Consider the following 27,851-nt stretch of genomic DNA (forward strand, 5'->3'; position numbering starts at 1 on the left):
ACAAATCTCTTACAATTCACTTTGAAGGTGGAAAAAAATAAAACAACAACAATAAACAGGGATAAAATGGTCAACAATAAAATGTCATAGTCATAATGCTATTGTTGTTGTAATTATCTGTATTTAGCACCTTCATAAAAAAATGATTGCACCGAGTGCTTCACATGAAAATAGGCACAAGATGAGCATAAAACAAGGATGTAATGCCTTAATTAACTTAAAGATTTGCTCATAATAATAATAATAATAATAATAATAATAATAATAATAATAATAATAATATCAGTAATAAAATAATAGGAAAACAAATTGAAAATGATAATAAAAACAACTAAAAAAATACTTGGAAGGCATGAAATCAAGTAAAATACAGCATTTTAAATCAATATAATAATAATAATAATAATAATAATAATAATGATAATAATAATAATTACAATATTACAATAATAGGAAAACAAACTGAAAATAATAATAAAAACAGCTAAAAAGAAGACAAGAATGCATAGAATGAATCAAAACAAGTAAAATACAGCATTATAGAGCAATATAGCATTTTAAATTAATAACAATAATAATAATATTACAAATAACAATAATATGAACCAATATGGCCCTTCTGCTGGCCTTCCCAAGGGAGTGAGATTTGAAGGACTTGAAGGTTTTGTTTATGTTTGTTTGTGAGGCAGGTTTGTACACGCCTGCTTTGTTGTGTCTGTGTATACAGCATACCTGGATTTTAACCGCTATGACCACAGAGATCAGCTCTTTATCAAGTTCCCTCATCACAACCAGCTTCTTCAGAGTCAGACTGCACAACCTGAAGAGACAGAGACAGAGAGAGGTGGAGAAAAAATGTTTAGTTTAGCACTGCTGGGGTGCTGTTTAAAATGCACAAACACATGAGTCATTTTGCACATTTCATAAAAACAGACTGTGTATTCATTAAACAACTAAACACAACATCAGTAAACACAGCATGTCATCTTAAGTCAACAGTTTTAGTAACGCTGTCATTTTCAAATACTGTCAGCAGGTGTTAACTTGATGCTCTTATGTCGAGCAGCTGATAATGTGTCAACAGGCCATTTGTTATTATTATTAGACTATCACAGATGTATCTATATCTATGTAGGCTGTCAACAAATAGGAAATGTCAGAGGACAGAGTGACAAAAGTATGTTTGAAGTCTTTCAGCAGTCTGTCCACCAGAGGGCGCTGACACGTTTATCGCTTTAACTGTAAGATGTTTTGCACAGTTGTTAAATCAGTAAACAAACTCACTTGAATTAGGTAATAGTGGGTCGATTTTTCCAGTCCTTATATGCTACGCTATGCTAATTGTGTCCTGGCTCTAGCTTCAGACTTCAAGGGAAACGTCTGCATTTTTCAACCCTATTTTCCCACAAAATGTGTATGAGTTTGGTGAATCATGAAGTAGCTTGGGATCATGGGAGTTGTAGATTTCACCACTCTTGCACCATTACATTCAGCTCCTCCCAGTTACAATTCCTTCAGTGATCATCATTCAGGAGGCTTTTAACCAAGAGCCAACATTATTCATAGAGGTCTCCCCATTCCTAAACAAAGGCACACTGTGATTATATAGTAAAAATACTGAATAAAGCAGTTTTATGACGTGAGCTGCTGCTAACACTTACTCTGATGACTAAGATTCAGATGTCTAAGGACAAAAATCCTTCATCCGGTTATATTATGTAGTTAAAAACGACCAAGGTCTAAAAAGTGTACAGTAAAAATGTGTCTTAAAACTGGATAAAAAGTCAATCAAACAATTTTGGATAATGTGAATACACAACTCAACCAAATATATGACATGGGTATACTTATTTTTAAGCACTTTAATGCTGAAAGTTACATACTATACCATGGAATTACAAATATTCAATCGCCCATAAAGTTGGAATAATTTTGTTTTCAGACACAAACCTCTGTTAATTGTGGTTTCATTTTCATTGTGATATGTTTGGAAGAGATTGATCACTAAAGTTTTGAGAAGATATACACTATCTGTCAAGAATAAAGTGAAAGAGGTAAAAAAAAAAAAATGTCAACTTTATGGCCGACAGTGTAGGGCTGGGCGATAAAATCGATATAAAAGAAATATCAATATATTTTCAAATGTGATATGCAATTAGACCATATCGCATATATTGATATAGTTCAAATTTGCACTGCGATCCTTGCTCCAGTCAAGCTGCAGCTTTTATTTAAGATATTTTTTATTTAAATGTGCACTTCATGGAGCTTTGATTTTTTACAGTATTTATGTTCACTTAAATAAACGGTTTCAATAAAACTACTTGTGACTTTGACTGAACATTTGCTCCCACTTTAGCGATAAAAATATCAGGATATATATCGTATATAGATTTTCCACCTAAATATATTGGGATATGACTTTTGGTCCATATTGCCCAGCCCTATGAACACATATTAGCTGATATAAGCATCAGATTTGAAAACTCTACAATACTGCTATCAGTATCAGCCTCAGGAATACAGCATTGGTCTTAGGCTCTAATAAAGAAATCAAACAAATGATCTTTAGGTTATGGGCTACTAGCTGCCATGACCTCATCAAAAAACTAAACTGGTCTTCGGAGTGATGGAGGAAGAACTGGCTACAGATCACACAAACATTTCAAAATTCCTTCACTTGTTAGACTAAGTTAATGTGAACCGCAGCAGGCTGAGCTAAATCCACTTTGTGTGAGTGGTCCAGCAGACGGGCCTCTGCCAGCAGAGCAGAATAGAGACACTGAAGTAGATGGTGGCAGGGCAGCCGGGTGGCATTGTTAGGGTGGTGTGGTGGAGGGAGGGAGGGGGCCCTGCTTTAACAAGCCTGTCACGATTTTTTGAGACACTTCCTCAAAAGACGGGGCTTTTCTTTTGAGGCGCTCTTTGGTTCCTTTGACTGAATCGTTGAGGAGAGCTGCTCTGAACAGGCTCACAATCTGGAGGCCTATTTTCATCCAACCATTTATCATCCGGCTCTCTCTCTCTCTCTCTTTTTTTTTTTTTTACTGCAAAATCAAACAGTGTTAACGCAGGAATGACATCACTCCTAAATTATTCTGGGGCACAACAACACGGCATTGAGTGTCATTCAGCAGCAGGAATAGCTATTCAACCACAGCGAAGGTTTATTGTCACACAGAGTAAAAAGACGTGGGTTAAAACTGACATTAGTGACAGAGGAGAGAGGAGCGTGCTCAGCGCTCAGTGCAGGGAGGAAACATTAAAACACTAATATCCTCTGTCATTCAGTGTAAGCACTGCAGGCTGATCGATATGAGAGCGATACCATATACATCGTTAGAAGGGAAAACTCACAGATCAACAATATGGCATCTGGTAAACTGAATTTTTGAGGTGAAATGAAGATGTTTTCTATGTGGATTTTGCAGAGTTATACATTACATAATAATAATAAAAAACACATCGGTACTGTATGTTCAGCATCAGTCAATTGCTATTCATAAAAAATATAATTAAAATTTAAAAAAATATATATATATAATTAATGAAATAAATTAATTAATAAATAAACATAAGTGTAGGTTCAGTATAGGTAAATTACTGGCAATTTAATTAAATAAAAATAATTAAATAGCTAAATAGTACTGTACATTCAGTACTAATAGGTACCCAAATTGCTGCCTACTTAAATAAAGAATAATTAGAAATAAATCGCTATATACTACTGTATATTCAAAATCAGTACAGTAATTCTCACCATTTAAATAATAAAATAATAATAATTAACTTTAAAAAAGTACTAAATATTCAGTATCAGTCAATTGATGACTATTAAAAAAAATAATAAATAGCTGAATAAACATCATTGTATTTTCAGTGTCAGTTAATTGCTGACCATTTAAATAAATAAATAAATACATTTAAAAAAAAAGGTATATTACACCATTTCTAAATAACTCCAAGCACTGTATTCTGCATGATATGTTCTGTAAAAAAGAAAATTCATATCGGTCCATAGAGGAAAACAAATACTGACAGACACTGATATGTCCCTGTTAGGCCAATATTGGCCAACCAATAAATCGGTCAGGCTTTAGTAAATACTGACGAGTTGACCTTGGATGTAATTTAACTCCTCTCCAATTCTCCTATTTTGAGAACTGGAGGCAAAACTGTGACAGAAAGGTGAAGCCACCAAACAAAAGAAAGCAGCAGAACTAACAAGTCACAGGCTTTCAAAACCACTGAGTGCTGAGTGACATAACGCTGCAGCAGAGTGCTATCAATCAGCCTGGAGAGAAAGGCAAACATTGGGTGTAGAGAGAAGAAGCGGTGACAATGGCAGGTTTGAAGAAGCCCCAGCAGGCTGAATGACGACCTTTCTCTTCTTCAGCTGAGACACGACCCAAGAAATCCCAGGCACAATGGACACAAGCCAATGAAGGCTCGCATTGTCTTCAGCTCTCCAACAGACAATACGCAGCATTCTTGTACTCCCGTTTTGTATTCTACCCTGTTCCCGTTGGTTCCAAGCCCACAGCACCATCTATTTCAGTTATGCTAGGTGGCTGCGTGTTGGTTTGCGTAGGCGGCCCAATGATATCTGCCACACAGAATGCACTGCTAAAAAGTCACATTTTATCCCTCACAATGGGTTTATCGTACAAGTACTGTGTGTGCTCTGGAAGCTAATCTGCCCAAAGGAACAGCAGGGAAGTGATATTTCTAACGAAACACCACTTAATTTGTAAGAGGATCTGTGTTGACCCATTTCTCTTTGGTTGGTGGCATAAAACTATGAGATGAGTGCAACTTAAAGCGAAGTATTTTCTGATTTTTATGGACACGTTGGTGACATTTTCCCAAAAAAGGTTGTTCCATTTCATTAAAGATCTTTTGCATTATAGAGCTTAAAACTGACTTCTACTGAAACACATTTTTGGAGTGACACGCCAGATCAAAAAGCATCAGGATGCTTCAAACAAAGTGCTTGTGGGTTGTTACGGTTCAACAGCTTCTGAAACCCACTTTCACACTGCAGAATCAGAATAACTGCAATCATTTTCTCTCAAGCTTTCCTTCATTCTTGATACAACTACTTGTGGAGTAATGACTGCAAAAACATTAATGCATTGCTCAATAGTATAAACACTATAATGCATATCATACTTTTGCTGTGAGATGTGTTCAGACAACACAGGTGATTTAAGACACTTTATGCATACTAAGTCATTTTGTGTCTTTTTTGGTCATTTGTGACTTTTTTTTAGTTATTTTGTGTCTTTTGGGTCATTTTGTGTCTTTTTGTGTCTTGTTTTGGTAATTTGTGTCTTTTTTTGCCATTTTGTGTCTTTTTTTGGTCATTTTGTGTCTTTTTTAGTCCTTTAGTCCAACATAAAATGTGATTTTGAATCTTTTTTTTTAACTTTCAAAACACTATCATGCTCAATAAAGAATTTTAAATGTTGCAAATGTGAACAAAGGTTGCAAATACAACATATAAGAGGGTTACATCCACTTATGTGTATTTATGTATATTCAGAGATTGTATGTTTTTATGTTTGTCATGTTTGTTTCTTATATATTGGAGAAGCCAAAGACAAATTTCCACCAAGGTGGATCTATCTATCTATCTATCTATCTATCTATCTATCTATCTATCTATCTATCTATCTATCTATTCTAAGTTCAAACTGAGGCAGGCCCCATCTTTTGGAGCAAAAACCATGACAGTAGTTTTGGCATCGATCATAAAATTTGGCATTGAAAAGGGAAACATTTGAACTGAAAAAGTTCCACTGAAAATTACAGGCATTAAAAATTATTTTATTATTAATTTTGCATTCAGATGTGTTTTTCATTACTTTTTATTCAGTGTTAAGTTATTTTTCCTTTTTCAAATCAGAAGACACATCAGAATGCCAAAAATATACTTCAAAAAAAAAAAGAGAATATTCATGCCTGTGTTTGATTTTTCATTGGAACTTTTTCCCAGTGCCAGGGTTTCCTTTTTTTAATGCCAAATTTGATTTTAAGATGCCAAAACTTATTATCACTTGTTTTTCCTCACCGTCTCAGTCCAGAGGATGGTTAAACGGCTAAAACTCCCAGCTGAAGAATATCTTGTGCTTAAAACTGCAAATATCTATCCATCATATACCACAAACACACAAATGGGTGGATTATGTCCAGACAAAGGTTTTGTTTGCAATCATAGACACTCACTTTCACTGCTAACTGACAGATGACTCAATGGTAGGACTGTACATTATGCCTCCTGTATGTATACATCGCTGGAGTCGAGCTCCGCTGACAACTTATTGGCAAAGTTACAAATGGGAGGAGTAAATATTACATGCACGGCACAAAGAGATGGTTGCATTTACAGCTTTTCAACATCTGGGTAGAATCTGTCTCAATAGCAGCTGGATTGGAATATTGCAGTGGAGGAAGAAGTATTCAGATCTTTTACTTTCAAAAATTACTAATACCACAGTGTGAAATTACTCTACTTCAAATAAAAGTCTTGCATTCAAAACTTATTTAAGTTAAAGTAAAAGTATCAGCATCAAAATGTACTTAAAAGTATCAAATGTAAAAGTACTCATCATGCAGAATGGCCCCACTCAGATTGATATATATATATATATATAGTAAATATATTATTAGATATTAGATATGAGATATTTTTGTATTGATGCATTTATGTAAGCAGTGTTTTAATTTGGTAAAGATATGGTTCGTTTTAACTACTTAATATATTTTAATAAGGCTTAATTTAAAAATGTTAAATGGATCATGTTTTTCATGTTAAATCTCAAACTGAAAAGTAACTGAAGCTGGCAGCTAAATGCAGTTGAGTAAAAAGTACAATATTTTCCCCAAGATGTAATGGAGCAGAAGTATAAAGTAACATAAAATGGAAATACTGATTTAATTAAATAATAGTTTAATTTTTTTTTTTTAAACTAAAGAATTTAAAATTTATCAAATTTTTTTTTAATCTTGAAAGTAAAGTACACGTACCTCAGAATTGTACTTAAGTACAGAACTTGAGTAAATGTACCATTTCCCCAACGGCTCTCATGCTTAAGTCTCAATGGGTTTAAAAATACAACATCTATCAGCATGTCCACCATTGTGTTAAACGGTGCAGATGAGCCCAGTCCAGGGCCCAGGGCTTCCCATGCAAAGGTCTGTGGTTGACCCTTAAATGGGATCAAGTGCAACAATTTAACTACTGACTGAAATCTGTTTATTGTTATGATTAAAACACATTCCATTGTGTCATCTGATACTCCAGCCTCTGCTGTTATAGTGAAAAGGTTGAAGTGTCAGACGTGCAGAACACACATGTAAAGATGTAAAGCAAACTACAGCCTGACTCGTCAAAAAGCCTCACCAAAAATCAGGAAACCAAGAGCCAAGAAAGAAGCAGAGAGACAATGGCCACGTTTCTGCCAAAAATGTGGTGTGAAGAAGCACCAGGTATGACATGGAAAGTTGGACATGGCAGAGATGAAAAACGAGGCAGAGTAAATCAAACATGCTGGAGCTGGCTCAGTTTTAAAGCGTGAGTGAAGATACTGGCATCATATGAAACAAGACAACCTACAGCATTCGTTGGTAGCAATTGTCATGCATATCTTGCCAAGAAAGAGGCTAATTAACACTCCAAAGCTAATATTTGGCATGGGAAAAAGGGTAATTTGCCATTTTTTAAACTGGTGTATTTGAGCATATCTGGGGGTCCCTATTTGGGATATTAGTCCCCCTATCCATAACTCCTAATGGCTGGCCTATCTACCACTATATAAAACTGATTCCAACCGTAAATTAGAAAAGTTTTTATACACAATTTTACTTCAGAAACAAGTTGCTGGAGTGAAGAGTATCAGCTTCAGCAGTAAGTGCAGCCTCTCCATTCTCTCTTTGCTACACAAAGAATGATATTTCAGAACAATACAGCCAAGTGCTGAGGTTTCACTCAACAGCTGCTGCCTGAAGTCGGGGACGCACTCACTGCCACCAGCTAATGCATCCGTGTACTGTGCGTTCACCGACACACATTCAACACACAGCGAAGCACACAGCTGCTGTTTTGGCTCTGAAGCAAAGCAACCCGTTCCCTGTTCTGTCCCCTCGCTGCAGCCCCAGAGGGACTCCGGCCTGCTGGAACACACGGCCCATCGCCTGTAGCGTGGCCCTGCCAAGTCCTGATCCAGTGGCCAGCTCAGCACAGATGCTCCTGCAAAGGCAAAAGAGGGGGCGGGGAGGACCGGCAGACCCAGTGTGACGCTGTTATAGCACAGTCACAATCACTTCAACTGCCAAGAACAACAAACCACCAGGAATTTGTTTGGGTGTCACTGATGCAGAGAGAGTGTAAACGGTGCAGAGGGAGAACAGGGTGTAAAATGAAAACATTAAATCATGGGTCTCAAACTTGCGGCCCGCGGGCCAATTGCGGCCCTTGTCACGATATTTTGTGGCCCCCACCTTGATATGAAAGTTTAATGTGAGTTTTATATGAATTGCACTTTACCGTGTGGTGTGTGGAAGGTCCCTTTAATTACTTTTTTTTGGTAATTTTGTCTTTTTTTAATAATTTTGTGTCTTTTTTTATAATATATTTTTCTGTCTTTTTAAAATAATTTTGTGTCTTTTTTTGGTAATTTTGTGTCTTTTTTGGTAATTTCTGTCTTTTTAAAATCATTTTGTGTCTTTTTTTTAGTAATTTTGTCTTTTCTGGTAATTTTGTGTCTTTTTTGGTAATTTGTGTCTTTTCTAAATAATTTTGTGTCTTTTTTAGTAATTTTGTGTCTTTTTTTAGTAATTTTGTGTCTTTTTTTGGTCTTTTGTGTCCTTTTTTTAAATAATTTTGTGTGTTTTTTAGTAATTTTGTGTCTTTTTTTTGGTCATTTTGTGTCTTTTTTGGGTTATTTTGTGTCTTTTTTGGTAATTTTGATACTGCCTTCAGCGGCCCCCAGGTAATTTGAGTTTGAGACCCCTGCATTAAATTCTGTGAGGCAAATTTTTTATATGGGTTACACCGTGGTTCACAGCAAGAGGGTCACAGGTTCACATCCGGCCTGCGGCTCTTCTGTGTGGAGCGTGTTCTCTCCGGGTCCTTCGGCTTCCTCCCACAGTCCAAAGACATGCAGCTTAGGTATAATTGGTGACTAAATATGCCTGTAAGTGTGAATGTGTTGTCTGTCTCCATGTGTCAGCCCTGTGATAGTCTGGAGACCTGTCCAGGGTGTAGCCCGCCTCTCGCCCAATGTCAGCTGGGATCGGCTCCAGCCCCTGAGACCTGAGTTTGAATAAACAGTTAAAGGATAATGGATGAATAATTGCTCCTCTTTCCTCTGTGAGGATGTAAAAGAAAATCAAACAATACTTCCTTTTCACTCCAGAGAGAGAAATGTTGTTCTTTTGACTCTACTACACGGTCGCCCATAATTCTGTTTTCAGACATAATCCTCTAAATTTAATATTTAAAACCAATAATTGTTTTTTATAAGCGATAGAGAGCGGCATGAAACCAGTCAGAACATGAACTGAGAGGTCGACTGTGTGAAGGTCGGATAACATAAATATCAGAGGTTTTAGTTTCAGCTTCTGGATTCGTTCCTTCAGTTGATGGTGAGCAACCGTACACCGGGAGCCCCGCAGCAGCGAGCAGCAAGCTGCATCCATAATGAGATTTCCATACTTCACACTGACACTTCCTGCTCTCCTGCCCTGGACCTCACCCACACACACAAGCACTTAAAAATAGAAGCTTGGACGCGATAGAAGAATTGAGTTAATAGAGTATCAGATATCATGAGAGGAGGATCCAGCCTCAGACAGACCAGAGCTTTTACTGTGTGAGGGACTCTAAGTCCTACATAAACAGAGTCAAATTTCAGACCTTTTCAGCTAAAAAGCAATAAAATAAAAAAACTAAGAATCATGATAATGCCAATAATTCACAAGACGAACATCTATTTATAGAGTTTCAAAGCAATAAAAAAAAAAACTAAGAATCAAGATAATGCCAATAATTCACAAGAAGAACATCTATTTATTGAGTTTCTAAGTATTAGCTATTTCAATGAGGATTTCAGAGTCACCTCTGTACCTTTTTGAATTTTATGTCTGCAGTGGCTAAGCTCGCTATCTGGATCCAGGAAGAACAAAGTTAAGGGTGCAGGGTGTATTTATGGTGTTGAGGTCATGAAGGGATTGGTTTCTGCTCGTCTGAAGGTTGAATATTATAATAATATTCAGACGGGGAACAACTTGGATAGCTCTGTGCTCTGTTGGGGAGACCGGGGAACTTTTGCTGTCCTTTCTAAAGTTGTGAAATGGTTGTTTTAAGGTTATCGGGTCTGATTGTTGTGTGTTTTTGATTGCTTTTGATTTGCTCTGTTTAGAAAGAAGGAAGAAAAGAAAGAAAGATACATCTGCTTTTCTGAATTTTGCACAAAAAAAAAAGAAAAAAGGAAAATAGATTAGCTCTTTTTTTTATTTTGCAAGAAAGAAAAAATAATCAATAAATTTGCTTTTCTGAATTTTGCAAGATAGAAAAAAGCAAAAAGGAAAATAATTAGCTTTTTCCAAAATTTTGCAAGAAAAAATAAATTAAATAATATATAAAAAAAGAATTTGCTTTTCTGAATTTTGCAAGAAAGAAAAAAAAGAAAAAAGGAAGATAAATAGCTTTTTTTTTAATTTGCAAGAAAAAGAATAAAACAAAAAATAAAAATACATTTTACAATAAAGAAAGGAGGATAATTTGCTTTCTTATTTTGCAAGAAAAGAAAAAATTAAAAAAATAATAAAAATAAATTTGCTTTTCTGAATTTTGCAAGAAAAAAAAGAAAAAAAGTGAAAATAATTTGCTTTTTTTAACTTTTGCAATGAAGAAATAAGAAAACAAAAAATAAAAATACATTTGCTTTTCTGAAATTTTCAAGAAAGAAAGAATAAAATTCAAATAAATTAGCTTTTCTGAATTGAGATATAAGGTATATCTTTGGCAAATTTATGATATTTACACATTTTGTTTAGCAAGATAATCCTCACAAATGAACACTACTTTTAGGATTTATGAAGCGTGAATGCAAGTAAAAAGTTAATGCTGGGTAAACAAACTACACCATGGTCACATGACTTCAGCATCATAGAGTAAAATATGAAATTCTTTTAAGCTTGTGTTACCACAGACCTTATTTCAGGTATCTAAACAAGAGACTTGGGAACCTGAAGGGGAACAATGCTGAGTCATGATTTCTGTGTTTCAGGTCTCTGTTGTGACAAACTGACAGTAGGCCGACTGTACAGCAGCATACTGTACGCACAGTATGTATTTATGAATGACTTTTAGGCTTAGACCAAAGGGCAAAGGATAAACTAGTGGATTTATCATCTGATATCGCTTCATTCTTTTTGATTACATATCGCAGCCGAGCTCGCACAGAGTTCAAAGGTGTTATTTACAGTTACAGACTCATCTCTCCGCTGTAATAGGATTGAAGGACTGTCAGTGATGTTTCAGTTCAGGCATGTAGAAAGAAAACTGCAATTGCGTGAGAAATAAAGCATTCAATATCATCCTGAGAGATTGGACATGTCATGCATTTTGAGACTCTCAATCTCTGAAAGAAAATCCAATTTCTGAATCGGCGGAATTGAAATTGGATTCAGGCATACCGTGCAATGTTCAGCAACACTTCAAGGCTGAGCAGAAGGAGAAAATCATTTCAGAGCAGGACAGAGTGCAGCAGTCCTGACTCTCTTGACCTCCAGCACTCTTACACAAACCCCAGCCTGGCTGAGACTGCAGCAAATTATATCGTACGGCCTTTTTTCTGCAGCTTCACTGTGATTACTCCGTCCTGAATCTGTCATCTGATCTGGAGTTCTTTACTCGTGTGTAAAAGAAAAACATTTGTCAGTGTTTATTGAGAGCCAGAGTTTCTCAATATTTGTCCAGTTTGCACTGTCAAATCAATTGTTCAAGTTTTGGCAGATTTGAGAATCACATTATTGAAGCTCTCTTTCTCTCAACGCAGCACGTCTTGTGTAATTTCTGTGTGCTTGGCCTTTTGCTTCAGTGGTCGGGTGACTGTGGAGAAAAAGCCACACATTTCAGCACTCACTGCTCTTTCCTAGATTACACACAGCATGGTATGGCTTCCGTCCATCTTTGGGATTGTTTTCCTGGTAAGAAAAATAAATTCTTTCCCCCACAGCTGTAAGCCAGAAGGAATCACTCTAAAGAAGCTGAGATGCTGCGTCAAACATAATTAAAAGCAGAAAGCAGAGTTTATATAAAGTATAAAGATAAGAAAAGTCTATCAGTTTGAACGTAAAATAAACTGTCTTTGTACAGTTTTCAATTGAGTTTATGTCAAAAAGGATTAGCAAGTTATCACACTAATTTATTCATGTTTTAGACAAAGTATAAACTCTTTGGGAACTAATTATATTTAGTCAAGTACTGTACCTGAGTAAAACTTTATGTCTACTTTACTTGAGTATTTCCATTTTATGTAACTTTATACTTCTACTCCAATACATTTTGAGGCAAATATTGTACTTCTTACTCCACTACATTTAGCCGAAAGCTTTAGTTACGTTTCAGGTCGAAATTCAACATAAAAAACATTGTAAATTCAAAGTGATAAGACATTATTTTTTATTAAACCACACATCAGTATATGAACAGTATTATGGAATTAAAATGATCCCTACCTTTAAAATAATTAAAATGCTGCTCACATGAAATGCAGCAATAATAATAATCTAATTATATATCAGGAATATATATATATATATATATATATATATATATATATATATATATATATATATATATATATATATATATATTCTTTTACTGAAGTAAGTTTTGAATGCAGGAATTTTACTTGTAGTGGAGTAATTTTGCAGTGTTGTTTTAATACTTTTACTTAAGTAGGGAATCTGAATACATTTTATACTACTGGTTGTAATTTTACTTTTGTACTTTTGTACAATTCTCCCTTGTTGTTCAGTTAGATTTCAGTTTGGAAAGTGATGCATCAGCCTTCATCATCAATCAATCACTGATTGAAAAGACATTTTCCATCTCTAAATGATCAAATTTTGTGCAATTTTGTCTAGTTTATTGATGCTAACTTACAGCGTGCTACATAGCTAAAAGACTCATCAACACTAACACGTGTATTGCAAGTAATTACAGTGCGCGTGAGTTTTTTCTCTTTTTGAACACAGCAATACTAGTAAATTATGGAGGAGAACTCCATGCAAAGAAAAATATTTTTTTTTACATCCAACAGAAAATGAACTGCAGAGCCTCCACTATTTCTAAAAAAAAATGCCATTAACTACATGCTACACTTGTGAATTTGGGGCTGACAGAAAACTTTCACTTCCAAGGTGGTTAAAACCATAAGAGGGGTGTTCACATTAACTTTTCTCATGATAATAATAATTTAAAAAAAAACATTTTAAAGGGGGCATAACTCCACACTGAACAGACATAAGTTTCATTCGTATCTAGTGAAATGTATCTCCAAAAAGAACTGTTTTTCTGGTGTTTAATGGCTTTAAAGTTTTACTCTTGTTTCAATCTGTTCATGGATTCACACCAGCGACCTTTGGGTCACATTGACATTACGACACCGCACGGGTCCGGCTGAGTCCGGCTCAAGAAGAGCAGAAGGATCTGATTACCTCTAATATCTGAAACACAAGACCGGTTGCAAATCGACAGAAGCTGCACATAAAGCGGTCACAACTACACATACATGAACGCAGCACTGACGGGAAAGAGCTCGGGGTGATTTGGGATTTGCTAATGAGAGAAAAACAAATGAATGAGTCCAGACTGACGGCTGATAGCCTCTGATAGTGTTGTTTAATTCACGCTTATTGGTTTGCTGCTCACACACGAATTGCATGAATTTCCAGGGGTTGCCATGGAAATCCTTTTTTCTTCTCCTCTGATGTAGGTTAACCATCAGTTATGAAAAAAGTAGAGCGCAGCCAGAGTGTGTGTGTGTTTGTGTTTGTGTGTGAGAGAACCTGAGTGCTCGTCTCTTTATAGGCTGGAATGCATTAAGAGTCGATTCGATGCGCGTCATATTGATGCACTTCTTCTGTTCTGACATTTCCACGAGGGCACCACAGTCAGGAGCGCCGAGGCATCAAGGGACCAGCTCACCAGAGTAATGCATTTCACTGCCACATTTTTCTGTTTCATGTAGTCACTTCTCTTTTTACAGTTTCTCGCTGTCTTCTGCCGTCCAACGGTTGTCAAATCTGAGTAACAAACTGACACAAATTGCCAAAACTCAGCCAGAAATTTAGAAATCCTATTTGGAATAATTGTCTGTTGATACAAAAAGATGGCTGCCTTTTAAAAGCTTTCTGAAACCCACTTCAGAATGGCATTGGACTGAGTGTGGCCCTGAAAACAGATGAGATTCATTGTGACAGTGACCAAACAGAACTAGACCTACTGACCTGTCTAAGCTGAGTGTTCAATCACACACCTGCGTTTCGCACCGCTGCCCAATGTTGATGGATGAAGGCTTCATTGCCAAAGCTGATCAGAGAAACTGTGACTGTGTTGGAGAATAATAAATTACATTTCTCTTCAATGATCCCTGAGCCCTGCATGGATTACTTTTTCAGTATGACAACTGGAATTTCATGCTAAAAGTACTGAACCACTAGAGGTGGCATAGAGACAGGAACAGATGCGTCATGAGTGTCCAGTCATTCTGTCAACAAGGTGTGATCTCTTAGAGCACGCGCAGGAGATGCTGAATAAAGTCCACAAAGAGAATGACGTTTATAAATTAATTGGATATCAACTGGAAAAGAAAGCATTTTTGCTTCAAGGTAAAAAAAAAAAAAATTTTTTTTAAAAACTAAAAAAAAAAACGTGACAGCAATATTTCATGGTGGGTTCGGATCCATGTTGCTTTGTTTATTTCCGTGTTTACATTTTCCACGAAAGCGCCCCTAGAGTCACTTGCTGTTTCTTGCAGAGTGTCACATTTATGAGAACACAGCTATTAGTAGTTACTATGTGAAGTTTAATCTGACTCTGTGACAGCTGAAGCCCCAGCTAGCTGAAGCTCCTCGAACAATATGTCATAATGGAGTAGCTAGCATTGATAACTACGTCAACCTGTGCTGTTACAACTTTTCTGCGATGTATCAGCAAAGTGTCTCTTGTAGATTGTGAAGTTTAGTAGGGTTGTGAGTAGGGTTAAGGTTTACAGTTACAACTATCAGAAATCATTTTCATAAACTCTAAACTGCCTCTGTGACACCTGGAGGGCTAACGTTAGCTAGCTAGCTGTCTCCATGAAGCTCCCAGCTGAGCTCCTATAACTCATGACGCAGTTAGAAAACAAGGACGAACAAATTAATAACAACACAAACATTTTGACTCGGTGGTTGCATTTTTTTTTCATGGTAAAAAAAAGTATTTTCTATCTCTCCTCCTAGCTCCTAGCTAGTCACTTGGTCTCTACCGCGGCTTCTAATCTGTATCCTAAAACATTTACATTTAGTCATTTAGCAGAAGAAAAAAGCAAACAATCAAGGCATAGTGCAGTAAGAGCCATTAGTGCAGCAATAAGTGCTAGTGATAATTCGTTAGGGAGTAGAATTATCGTGTGGTGCTAGAGAAGATGCTCTCTGAAGAGCTGGGTCTTCAGGAGTTTTTTAAAGGTAGAGAGGGACGCCCCTGCTCTGGTAGGAACTGGTAGTGGTTCCACCAGCGGGGAACAAGAAATGCAAAGAGTCTGGATTGCCTTGGACCAACGGGGGGCAGAGCCAGGCGCCGTTCATTGGAAGAGCGCAACGGTCGTTAGGTAGCATATGTCTGAATCAGGGCGTTCAGGTAGGTAGGAGCAGTACCGGAGACAACTTTGTAGGCCAGCATTAGAGATCTGAATTTGATGCGGGCTGCAACAGGTAGCCAGTGGAGCTCAATGAGCAGCGGTGTGACATGTGACCTTTTTGGCTGGTTGTAAACCAGCCGCGCCGCCGCATTCTGGATCATCTGAAGTGGTTTTACTGTGCAGGTCGGCAGCCTGTCAGGAGGGCGTTACAGTAGTCAAGTTTTGAGATGACGACAGCTTGTGTCAGGAGTTGAGTGGCATGTTGGTAAGGTCTGATTTTTCTGATGTTGTAAAGTGCAAAATGGCATGACCGGTTAACTGAGGCGACATGACTGGAAAAGGTGAGTTGGTCATCAATCATCACCCCTAAGTTTCTCACCACCCTGGTGAGGGCGAGACACAGGGAGTCAATTTAGATGTTGATGTCGTGGTGTATTGTAGGTTTAGCAGGGAGGACCAGCAGTTCAGTTTTTGAAAGGTTCAGCTGGAGCCAGAAACACCAGAAACATTGTGTTGCTGTTGCACACGTTACAATCCTTTTCTCCATTTCATGTACCATAGATACTTAATAACAAAAAAATAAACAATAAAAATAACAAAATAACAATAACAAAATAACAATAGTACCCTGCACAGTTTCATGACAGTAGTAGAACTAACCATTAACTTGTGTGTTGAAGCTGCGCTATCACGCAGACTGCCATCACCATGTTCTCCTGCTCGTCTGTCTCTTGATTTGGAATACATAAAACTTTAACTCTGGATTTTTACGAGGTTTTTTTTTACGTGCAAAAAACTATTTGAACATGCTAGCTAATGCTTTGTTTTCCCCCTCGGTGTATGAGTATGTGAATCCCATAAATACAGAGTGTATCTGAGTTAGTCTACAGGTGTTAATGGATTCTGTTCAAATCAGTTGAATAACCTCAAACTATAACACCTTACCATCCATTCTGTGAATTGGTAACCATGTACAACAAAAACCATGCACACTGCTGGTGCAGGAGGTCCAAATGTCAGCAATCCTGTGCTAATGTTTCTGTTAATGTTTCCACCTAAAAACTTCTGGTGGTTATTAACCAGGACAGGAAATGTTCTCAGTTGTTATTACCTCCTGCAGTCTCCTGACCAGACGAGCAGTTATGCAGTTATGAGGAAACTTTTTTTTTTCGTAGGTACCATGTGATTTACTTGAAGAGCATCAAAATTCCAGTTTTTCTCTAAACTCAAATATCTCAAAGAAGGGAGGGAGCAATTTGTCTCAAAGGAATTGCAAAAGTTGTTTTAAAAAATTGTTACAATCCACCATAGTTTCTATGGTCCTTGAGTGCAGTTTTTGGGGATATTCAAAAGTTGGTACATTTAAAGTTTCACACACTTAACTATATATTCTTTAAAAGTAATTTAGTTGGCCAAGAATTGATAAGGAATTTTAAATGGTGTTTAAGGTTGTACACAGTTGTTTACACTGCATATTTGTTCATATTTGATGTCAATAAAATGCACACACACTTAAAAAAAACCCTGAATTGTGATGAAATGAAAATCACAGCGCAAATGTATATCTGAGAGAAAGTGGAGTGCATTTATTGGTATATATATAGTGTCTATAAAGACTCAACAAATGTTCATATAAAAATGTGTGTGTGTGTTTGTCCATTCTCTAATCTGACATGTGAATTTAATCATGTTTAGTAGTCATCTCCCTGACCCTGCCTCTCATGCAGCTCGTATTTTTCCCAGTTGTGTGAGTGTTGTGTGAGGCTGAGGTGACCTAAATTCTCACGTCTCTTGGGGTTGTGGAAAACCAACATCCCCTCCGTCTCTGTCCATCTTTCTTTCAGTCTGGCAGTGCTTCCCTTTCTCTCTCTCTCTCCCCCTCGCGCTCCGTCAGTCTGATTCAAACCATCTCTTACTTTGTGACTCACTGAGAAAAAACGTGAAAACAAGCCTTCAGAGACACTTTGAAAACAACTCCTCAGCTGCAGAAAGCTGAGTGTATTTTCAGATATGCCATTTTTTGAGAGACTATGAGGAAACTTGGAGCCTCTGTGCATGAAGACAGGTTTTTTCCCGCCTGTCAGACAACAGATCATTCACCTGTCAGTGAATAAAGTTTGTCACATGGGAAGTGTGGCTCTGGCTCAGGTTTCTATAGAGGCCTCAGGGAACAAAAAGGAGAAAGACTCAATTTCTCCATTACACCCAGACATCTTTCCTGAAAATAGGAATTTATACTATAAACAAGTCTTCCAGGATGGAGATTGAATGTAAAACTTCAAGGCAGGAGCAAAAAAACTGCTTTTTTAAAATTAAATGTAAGCTAAGTGGTAAAAGTTTAATGGTTACTTCTCTTTAGCATTAATTCACGGCTAAAGGCGATCAAACTGAGTAAAACTTAAATTCTAAGGAGCAGAATGTGTGCAAGGCTTTTTCATATTAGTTCTCTGTGAATTAATAATTAAATTAGAAATAAAACCCCTTGGCATATATAGCATTTCGAAGATATATTCAATCGTATGCACCACCTACTCACAATTTAAGCAAAGTTTCTTTTTCCCCCAGAACAAACGTCTGTGGGTGGGAAAAAACAAAATGTGTAACAGAGTTCTGCAATCTGTTTAAAAAAAAAAAAACAGACTGTAGCCACATTAATCAAAAGTCATTATCCTCTGTACAGTGGTATAATTTCACTCTAACCTTTGTAGTTATTATATCCTGTATAAAAGAAGTGGAGGTTATCACTGTGACGTCAACTTTTGGTTTGTGGCCGACCGATTTGAAACCTCAAGTTTGGCTTTATGGCTGTCAGCATCTTAGTTATGTGGGACCAGAAGTTACCATATTTAGAATAAGCTGCAACCTCAGGTACTCGAGAACTGTCTTTTATAATGACTAACCACTGGTGGAATGTAACTAAGTACTGTACTTAAGTACAATTTTGAGATACTTGTACTTTACTTTCAAGATCTAACATGAAAAATGTGATCAATTTTAAATTCTTCAGTTTTTTAAATTAAACTATTTTTCCATTAAACCACATAAAAACATCTCTATAAAAAACAAATCACAGAGCAGTATATTTAGTAATAAATTAGCCCTACCTTGACAACAGTAAAACAGTTAAATACTGCTTACATAAATGCATCAAAAATAATAAATCAATAATATATTATTGTTGTTTTTTTCCAATTTCTTCTTCATTTAATGCTTGGTGAAACTAAAGGTACATTTGTTTAGACAAATAATATGATAACAACAAAAATAGCTGATAAGAGTTTAATTTAAGAGCTGATAGCCATTTTCCATGGTTTTCTTGACAGTGCCCAAAATCATTATCAATAAAACCATGGAAAATGGCTAGATATCAGCTCTTAAATTTAACTCTTATCAGCTATTTTTGTTGTGAACTGAAAAAAACAAGGGTGGTCTAATCATTTTTTCCATGACTGTGTATATAGAACAATCTGAGAGGGGTCATTCTGCATAACGAGTACTTTTACTCTTGATACTTTTAGTACATTTAGATGCTGATACTTGAATGCAGGACTTTTACTTGTAATGGAGTAATTCTGCAGTGTGGTATTACCACTTTTACTCAAGTGGAGAATCTGAATATTTCTTCCACCATTGTTCCTAACCATGTACTTCTTCGCCATAACGTTAGAGAAATAGTTTTGTTGCCTAAACCTAACAAACCTGCAGCTGTTTCACAACGTTATAGAGATGTTTACGTATCTACTGCATTTGGTTAAGTCACTAATTTTGAAACGCTCCTGTGGGTCGTGTTTGAGGGTCTGAACATTACGTGGTTGTGTGGTTTGGAGGACTTGTTGCTAATCTAAGTAGCACTTAACATGTTCTGGACAACCTTTCTAAGACAATCAGCTTGGATTTGTACTTCAATTTGTCAACCATCTGGAGCTTTCAGAGTTGAATGTTTTTTATGGATGTGGAGGAAACCTGCTGCAGTCTAAGTACAGTTCATGTTCATCACTCTGACAGACAACAACCTAAAACCTTTAGTGCGTTTAATTTAGCTTTTAATCACACTGTTAAGTGCACTTAAAGGAACGGCTTCAATCACTGTAGCAGCTTATATGTCCATCAACTAACATGTATTCTGTCAGCCAACCCACCTTCTCTTTTATGGTCCTAATGAGTCATTTATGTTCCTACATTATATAAAGTTATACGGCACATGTATATTTATACGGCTATCATTAACTTTCAAAGAGAAAATCAACCTGTTATTTTCTGTTCCATTCCCTTTACACCTGCCAGCAGATTACAGCCTTCAAAAAACACAGATTTTTTAATTTTGCAGCCCTTGTAGGAGCTGCTGAACATTTAAATTGTGATTGTAATTGCAGCGTTTTTATCTCTCCATCGAGGTGTGCAGTCTGTTCACACATCTGTCTCCTGTTTGATGCCGCTCGTCTCATTAAATCCTTTCAGACTTGTCGCACAGGTTACTGTCTGGTGGTGGATTGCAACTAAGTACATTTACACAAGTAACAATTTTGAGGTACTTGTACTTTACTTGAGTATTTCCATTTTAAGTAACTTTATACTTCTACTTCACTCCAGTTTAGAGGTAAATATTGTACTTTTTACTACATTTAGCTGCCAGCTTTAGTTACTAGTTACTTTTCAATCAATTTAAAATGATTTAACATTTTATACATAACAGTATATTAAGTAGTTACAATTAGCCCTACCTGGACAACAGTTGCTAAAATAAATGCATCAAAAATAATAATCCCATAATATCATTGTATTGATTGTTTCGATTCTATGAAACTTTACACTTCTACTCTATTACATTTAGCTGTAATTTTTCCAGGTCAAGATTCAAGGTAAAAAAAAAAATGTTTAAAAAAAAAAACATTAAAAATTATAAATTGAAAGCCTGCCATTTTTTTTAATTAAATGTCATGAAAGTATATTAAGTAGTTAAAATGAGCCCTATCTGGAGAAAGTTCAAATGTTGCTTACATAAATGCATCAAAAATAATAATCCAATAATATTTTTGGAATTTATAAAGCAATCTGAGTGGGTCCATTCTGCATAACGAGTACTTTTACTTTTGATACTTTAAGTACATTTTGACGCTGATACTTTTGTAATTTTACTTCAGTAAGTTTTGAATGCAGGACTTTAACTTGTAGTGGAGTAATTTTGCAGTGTGGCATTAGTACATTTACTGAAGTAAGGGATCTAAATTATTTTTCCACCACTGACTACTTTCACTATGGCAGGATTACTGTTCACATACAGTGTGTATGTAAATACTGAAAGGAGATCTCTTTGAATGCTTTGACATCAAATACGGACAAAGAAGAAGAAAAAATCAGTCACATGGTGTCCTGCCTGGTGAGCTCACACTGAAACCTGACACGCAAACATCACAGAGAAATACTGCGTCCCAGCTCTTTAAATACACCCCTACACACACACACACACACACACACACACACACGTCTTTATGTAGTTGTGAGGACCACCACTTCCCCTAGCCCAACACACACATTTCAGGGTTTACCATCTCTGTTAGGACCTTCCCTGAAATTCATACAGATGATTAATTAAGGCGTTTAGAGGCTATCCTAGCAATTTTCTTTGTGAGGACCGGGAAAAATGTCCTCACAACTACAAATGTCCTCACACTGTTGGTGTTCTGCCAAGGGTTGGCCCTCACAACTATATTAAGACAAGCGCGCGCACACACACACACACACACACACAGACACACACACACACACACACACACACACACAGTGCGTCACTGCGTCAGAGCTGGTGGCATCCTCCTCTAATCATGCTTCACACACTCAGGCTGGAATGACCGACGCGGCATACCAACACCTCCTGTAACACCGCAGTCTCCGGCTGCTCCGCCGCACGCCTCCCCCCGCTGCAGACGGGAGATGAAGTTGGTAAACAAGACGCATGAGTGAATTCTTTCTTTCAGGACGTTTCTGCTTTGTTGAGCATTTCAGAGTGCAGAGAGAAGCAGGGAGTGTGAGTGAGAAGAGATCTGACAAAGGTTAGAGGCCACACGTGAATGCACACACTTACTGTACTGTAGCATGAAGCAGACACTGCATACTGTTAACTGTGGCATTGTTTTGGCATTTAGTTAATCTACTCGACTGCATTAGTGGAGGAAGTACTCACATCCTTTACTTTAAACTCTCTGGAGTCACCGATCATGGCGGCGTGATCAAGACGTCACGCTCATGACACCACAACGGGAAAAAAAGCAAAACTTATCTCTAAAGTTTTGGCTTAAAACTCCATGCCACTATTTGTTTGATAATAATAATCGAAGAAAACAGGAGACATGGTAAAATATAATAAGTATAAACATATATAACTAGATGATATTTTCTCATTTAACCTCTTATGTTATATTTGCAGCCTGTTTCCACATTTGCAACATTTTAAAGAATTTTAAAGCGTAATTGTGTTTTTTGGGATTCAAAATCTTGATGCAGTAAGTCATAGTGGAAAAAAATAACTATCAGGTCATATAGGTGAGGTTATGCTGAAAAGAATCATACCAAACATGGCATGGTAAACATTTTTTAGTGGTATATATAGGCAAAATGAACAGCTAAAATAGCCCAAAACTCCAAAGGTTTAAGGTCAAAATAACAATACTTAGGTCTGTTTCTTAAAGGTAACACATAGTTCTCAATTACATTTAGAGAAAATGTCTTCTTTCCTTGAATGACATTTTTTTTTACGTGTCACACATACGTTTCTCCACCAGAGGTGCAGTCAAGTCACAAGTAAGTTTCAAGTCTTTGCACTCAAGTCCAAATGTCAACAATTAATTATTCTAACTTACGTACGTAACTACTTTAGTACGTTACCTCGTTAGCTACATGACAAACATATTCCTTTTACCCAAACCACGATCTTTTCTTAACTTCAGCAAGTTGTTCTGTTTATAATGTTAACCATGTGTTTAAAACGGCAACCATTTGGAAAACGTTAAATACAACGGTTACATATGTTGTTTAGGGAGTAATTGGCAAACAGCCTGATCTGTTGTTCAGGTGTGAGGACGTGTTGGCAGCATCTGAGACTCTGCTCCAACACTGAGGTCATGACAGCTTGACTCAGACACGACCTCTGTTGAAATCAAAACGTCAGCATAGTGAGACATTCCTGGTATTAATGAGACAAGCTCACAACACCTTTGCTATGTATATCTAATATAATTGGAACACTGTGCCAAATTTAGAACATACATCATGAATTGTATGGGAATAAAAGCATACTGTATTTCCTCAAATAGTAGCCGGGGCTTCTATTAATAAAAAAATCAGTTTGGGACAGGCTATTATTTGAAGGAGGCTTTTATTAAAAAAAGAAAATCAGAGCAGCTCTGACCGGCACTTTTTAGAGTGTTTTACACAGCGCATTGTAGCCAATTACCCGGATGTCGGCCATATTGGAAGTACTCGGATGTAAACAAACAATGAACAACACGCTGAATGTTCATTTTAAGCAGGATTTAAAATGTCTAAACTACTAAAAAGCCCAGAAGAACGTGCGTAAACGGCTCGACTTTACAGAGAATGACTAGGACAGCGGGAGAAACAATCATATTTACCTACAGTACTAACTCGTGTGGCAAAACTTCAAAATACAGGTGTTGTGTGGAAATCTGTTACCGTCTAATGATGTTTCCTGAATGGTGTTCTCCGTAGCATCACCTCCACGGTTGGAGTTAGGATTGAAGTTTAAGGTTAGGCATTGTAGAGAGAACTGTTTGGGGTTAAGGTAAACTTGGAGTCATGTTAACAACTTAAAGGAGGACTGCTGGGGTCAGGGGTCAGGTTGGGTGCAGGTTAAGGTAAGGGGGACACATATCGACAGGGGAACAGACTTTGACACAACACCGGTAAGACACTGGCTTATAAAAGAGGCCGGCTTTTATTTACTACTTTTTTTTTTTACACCCGGTTACTAAATGAGGCCAGTCATTAATAGGGGCCCGGCTTTAAATTGAGGAAATACGGTAATAGACGTACACATTGGAACACTAAAATGTGTCCATTGTTGAGAAATGGTTTATTTGAGAAGCAACCAGCAGGATGAAGAGGCCAAGTGCTGAATTTGTAAAAGCCATAAATGGATTCAAGTTGAGAAAGGCTCAGAGTGATGATTAGGCACTCTTCTACTTGTTTTTCTTCCCTCCTGTGGGTCAGTATTATCCCGCTGGAGAGAGGCCAGATGCCAGGAAGCCTCAGGATGGAGAGCCCTGGGCTGGATCAGCTCCCAGACTGCTCACTGGGTCCACATCCCTGAGCTCAGCTAAGATCCATGAGGTTACACGTTAGGTACGGAGACCAGAAATGTAAGAAATGAGAGAAACAAAGCAGAAAAAGAGGAGAAATAAAGCAGAACTTGTTGGAAGGGTACAAAGAGGAAAGCGAAAGCTGCATAATGAAAGAGTGTGAGAGGAGAGAAAGAGAAACAGAGCAGCATTTGCACAGTCACAGCCCCGACACAACTATTTATTCTCGACAGTGCAAAAACAGATTTGACAGCCAGACCGTCTTTGTCAGGATTTTGGTTTCAAGCGTTGACATCTTCCCGCCTACAGCTCCCAATTACTGCCCCTTCCTGGAGAAGAACACTCACAGCAGGAGTTACAGTATGACAGGAAAGGTTGTTTTTACTCAGTGAGGGACTTAATTATTTAGGGGATTACTGTTCTGACTGTTGCTGCGGCACTGCTGGCTTTAATTCTGAGGAGCTAACAGCTGACAACAGAGCACGAAGCAAGCAGAAAAAGTGAAAGTCTTACGTGGATTTACTGGGCTTACCGAGTCAATCAATGAAACTATTTGTAAAGCCAGTGTTAACTGCGTGGCAAAAAGTGTCTATTATAAAAACATGAAAAGGTAGAAAAGGAAAAAGAGGAATACATTTTATATAGTAAAAATATTAAACTCTTGACCAACCAGCGGTGGAAGAAATATTAAAATTCAATACTTAAGTATAATAAAAGTACCAATACGTGTATGAAAAAATGTCTTCTTACAAGTAAACATCTTGCATTCAAAATCCTACTAAAGTAATAAAGAAATATTTTCAGCAAAATATACTTAAAAGAAGAAAAAAAGCAGTTTTTCCCTTTAATTATATTTAAGGATATGAAAAGAAAAAGAGAAAAAAGAAGCAGAATAAAGAAGTATAATAAACATTACACAGTAAAAAATAATAAAAAGTGTTTACATTCTATACTTAAATATATAAATAATATTCATATTTAATAAATAATAATATAAATAACAACAATGCATGCCCTACTAAAGTAGTTAAGTAATAAGAAGTATTCTATTATTGGAAAAGGACACAAAATAAAAATCTTTCTGACATGACATAAAAAACATGTTGTCTTTTTTTCCTTTTTTTGTCTGAAAAGTAACCATTTCTTTCAAATACATAGAGTGGAGAAAAAAGTATCCCCCTCCGACTTATATAGGAGTTAAAGTATAAAGTGGCATAAAATGGAAATACCATTTTTATAAAATGCCATTAACTACAAGAACTTCAAACTTTATTTAAGTTCAGTACTTTCTACCACTGCCTACACACACACACACACACACACACTCAAATTCAGACATCACTAATCAGCTGTAAAATCAAAGTGACAGCTGTGTGGGTTCATTAGAAATGTTATGGTTTATATCAGCTGTCAGAGCCGGAGCAGAGGGCCACTCCCTCCTGGCTTGTAATGCTTCATTATCGTTGACAAGTGCAACAAAGTGCAAAAAGTGATTTAAGAGTGTCAGCAAACTCTCATTTTTCCGACAGCGACAAATGAACAGGTCCGTCATCAGCACACATGAAGGCCGACAGCTACAGTCGGAGCGATGAGACACTCTAATGACTCCTGTCAAAGCTGATTAGGCTTGAGTGAGGAAGAGACACAGACTCTAGAGTCACACAGCAAACATCCAAGAAACTCAACAGGAGGCTGTTATGACTCAAGTACTTTACGCTCTGAATCTGAATCTGAATCTGGGGCAGAAATGGATTTATTTTGCTTCTTTAAACACGGACGACTTCCTGCAGACTGTAAATGTACTGTACCACAACCACAACAACTGGAGGCAACAAAAAGACTCAAGGGAGCAGCTTCTTTTACCTGCAATAACAATACAAGTTACTGATGTTATGTGCTGAGACATGCTGCTCGTGCACAGCTGTGGAAAGCAACATTTACAGACTTCACACAGCTTTCATGAACCTGGTCTCACAGGAATCTGTGAAATTGCCACGGATTCGCTTAACTCAAAATCCGTGGAATAGCCACGGAATCGCTCAAATTTCCCTGAAACTGACACGGATTTCGCTACAATGCAAGTTAATATTTTTTCCTATTGGTTTGTTCCAAGTCACGTGACTTTCTAGGTCCCGGCGGTCAGAACAAAAAACATGGCGGACAGTTCAAAATTAATATTTTTACTTAGTTTCTGCATAAAAATGGATTTTGATCACATTTCTAGCGAGAAATATATGTTTTATTTTCTAAATATTCACTCAGTTAATGTACATAATCACTTTGTATGTTGGAATAGCCACGGGATATGACTGTCATTAACTTGCATTGTAGCGAAATCCGTGTCAGTTTCACGGAAATTTGAGTGATTCCGTGGCTGTTCCACGGATTTTGAGTTAAGCAAACCTGTGGCTATTTCACGGATTCCTGTGAGACCATGTTGCTTTCATAGATCATCTTTGTTGGACAGGGACAAGCTGAAGTTGTGATGAGAACACACCGGTCAATAAAATGCACCTTGCAACTTCCAACTGAGTGGGAGAACTCCTGCCAGCCAGAGAGGAGAAGAAACCCTACACCAAAGCTATTTTTCCAAAAGAAAAAATGCTGCTCCAAGATTGGAGAGACCTGCTGCAGGCAGAGCTGTTTATTCGCTAAATTTATTGAGTTGACCTGGCATCAGTACACATAAAAGCATGGCAGGAAAACGGCAAACATAATCACTCAATTAGCCAGCAGCAGCTGCAAAATATCAACTGATTCATGACTGATTGTAAAATATCTATAGATTAGTTGCACCAGAGCATAACAGAGCCACCAGTTATGCTTATGACTTATATTAGATTTGTGAGACGGATGCCGATACTGATTTTAGAGGAGGAAAATTAATTGAGAACCTATATGGTGGCTCATTTTATGAGTTGGAATGAAAATCCATCATCTGTTTTATGTTGATTGTGCACCGATTTTTCACCATTCTGCAAATATACCCAAAGAGCTACTTTCTCAAACATAAAATTTATCAAATAATAATTAACATTTTATATATTATTATACATGATTATGCATTATACAAACAATGCATTGCATTATTAGCCAATTCTATAATAACTCAGAAAATAAAGAATAAATAGGAATAAAATAAAAAGCTAAATAAACATCTGTACTGTTCTGTTTGAGTCAATTGCCGACTATTAAAAAAAAAAAAAAATCTAAATAATGCCAATCAACATTTTCTGCAGTATGTATTGTGTAAAAAAGTTTTCATCAGCACATATACACTGATACTGATATGCCTTTGAGAGGCCGATATTGATTGATAATATCAGTCAACCGATATATAGTTATGGAAAAAATGATTAGACCACCCTCGTTTTCTCTAATATCGTGTTCATTTTCATGCCTGGTACAACTAAAAGGTACATTTGTTTGGACAAATATAATGATAACACCAAAAATAGCTCATAAAAGTTTAATTTAAGAGCTGATATATAGACATTTTCCATGGTTTTCTTGATAATAACCAAAATCATTATCAAGAAACCATGGAAAATGGCTAGATATCAGCTCTTCAATTAAACTCTTATGAGCTATTTTTGTTGTTGTTTTTGTGGTCTAATAA

General features: G+C 36.8%; 1 protein-coding gene across 3 annotated transcripts in view; it reads right to left on the reverse strand.

Moving 5' to 3' along the window:
• Positions 1–27,851, reverse strand: part of pacs2 (phosphofurin acidic cluster sorting protein 2) — an 84,062-nt gene that overhangs the window by 23,344 nt on the left and 32,867 nt on the right. For all 3 annotated transcript variants that reach the window (XM_059352958.1, XM_059352959.1, XM_059352960.1), the window contains exon 2: positions 733–820. In XM_059352958.1, the coding sequence (XP_059208941.1) occupies positions 733–820 (88 nt within the window). The remainder of the gene's footprint in view (positions 1–732; positions 821–27,851) is intronic.

Source organism: Centropristis striata, chromosome 16, assembly GCF_030273125.1.
Source record: "Centropristis striata isolate RG_2023a ecotype Rhode Island chromosome 16, C.striata_1.0, whole genome shotgun sequence".
NCBI lineage: Eukaryota > Metazoa > Chordata > Actinopteri > Perciformes > Serranidae > Centropristis > Centropristis striata.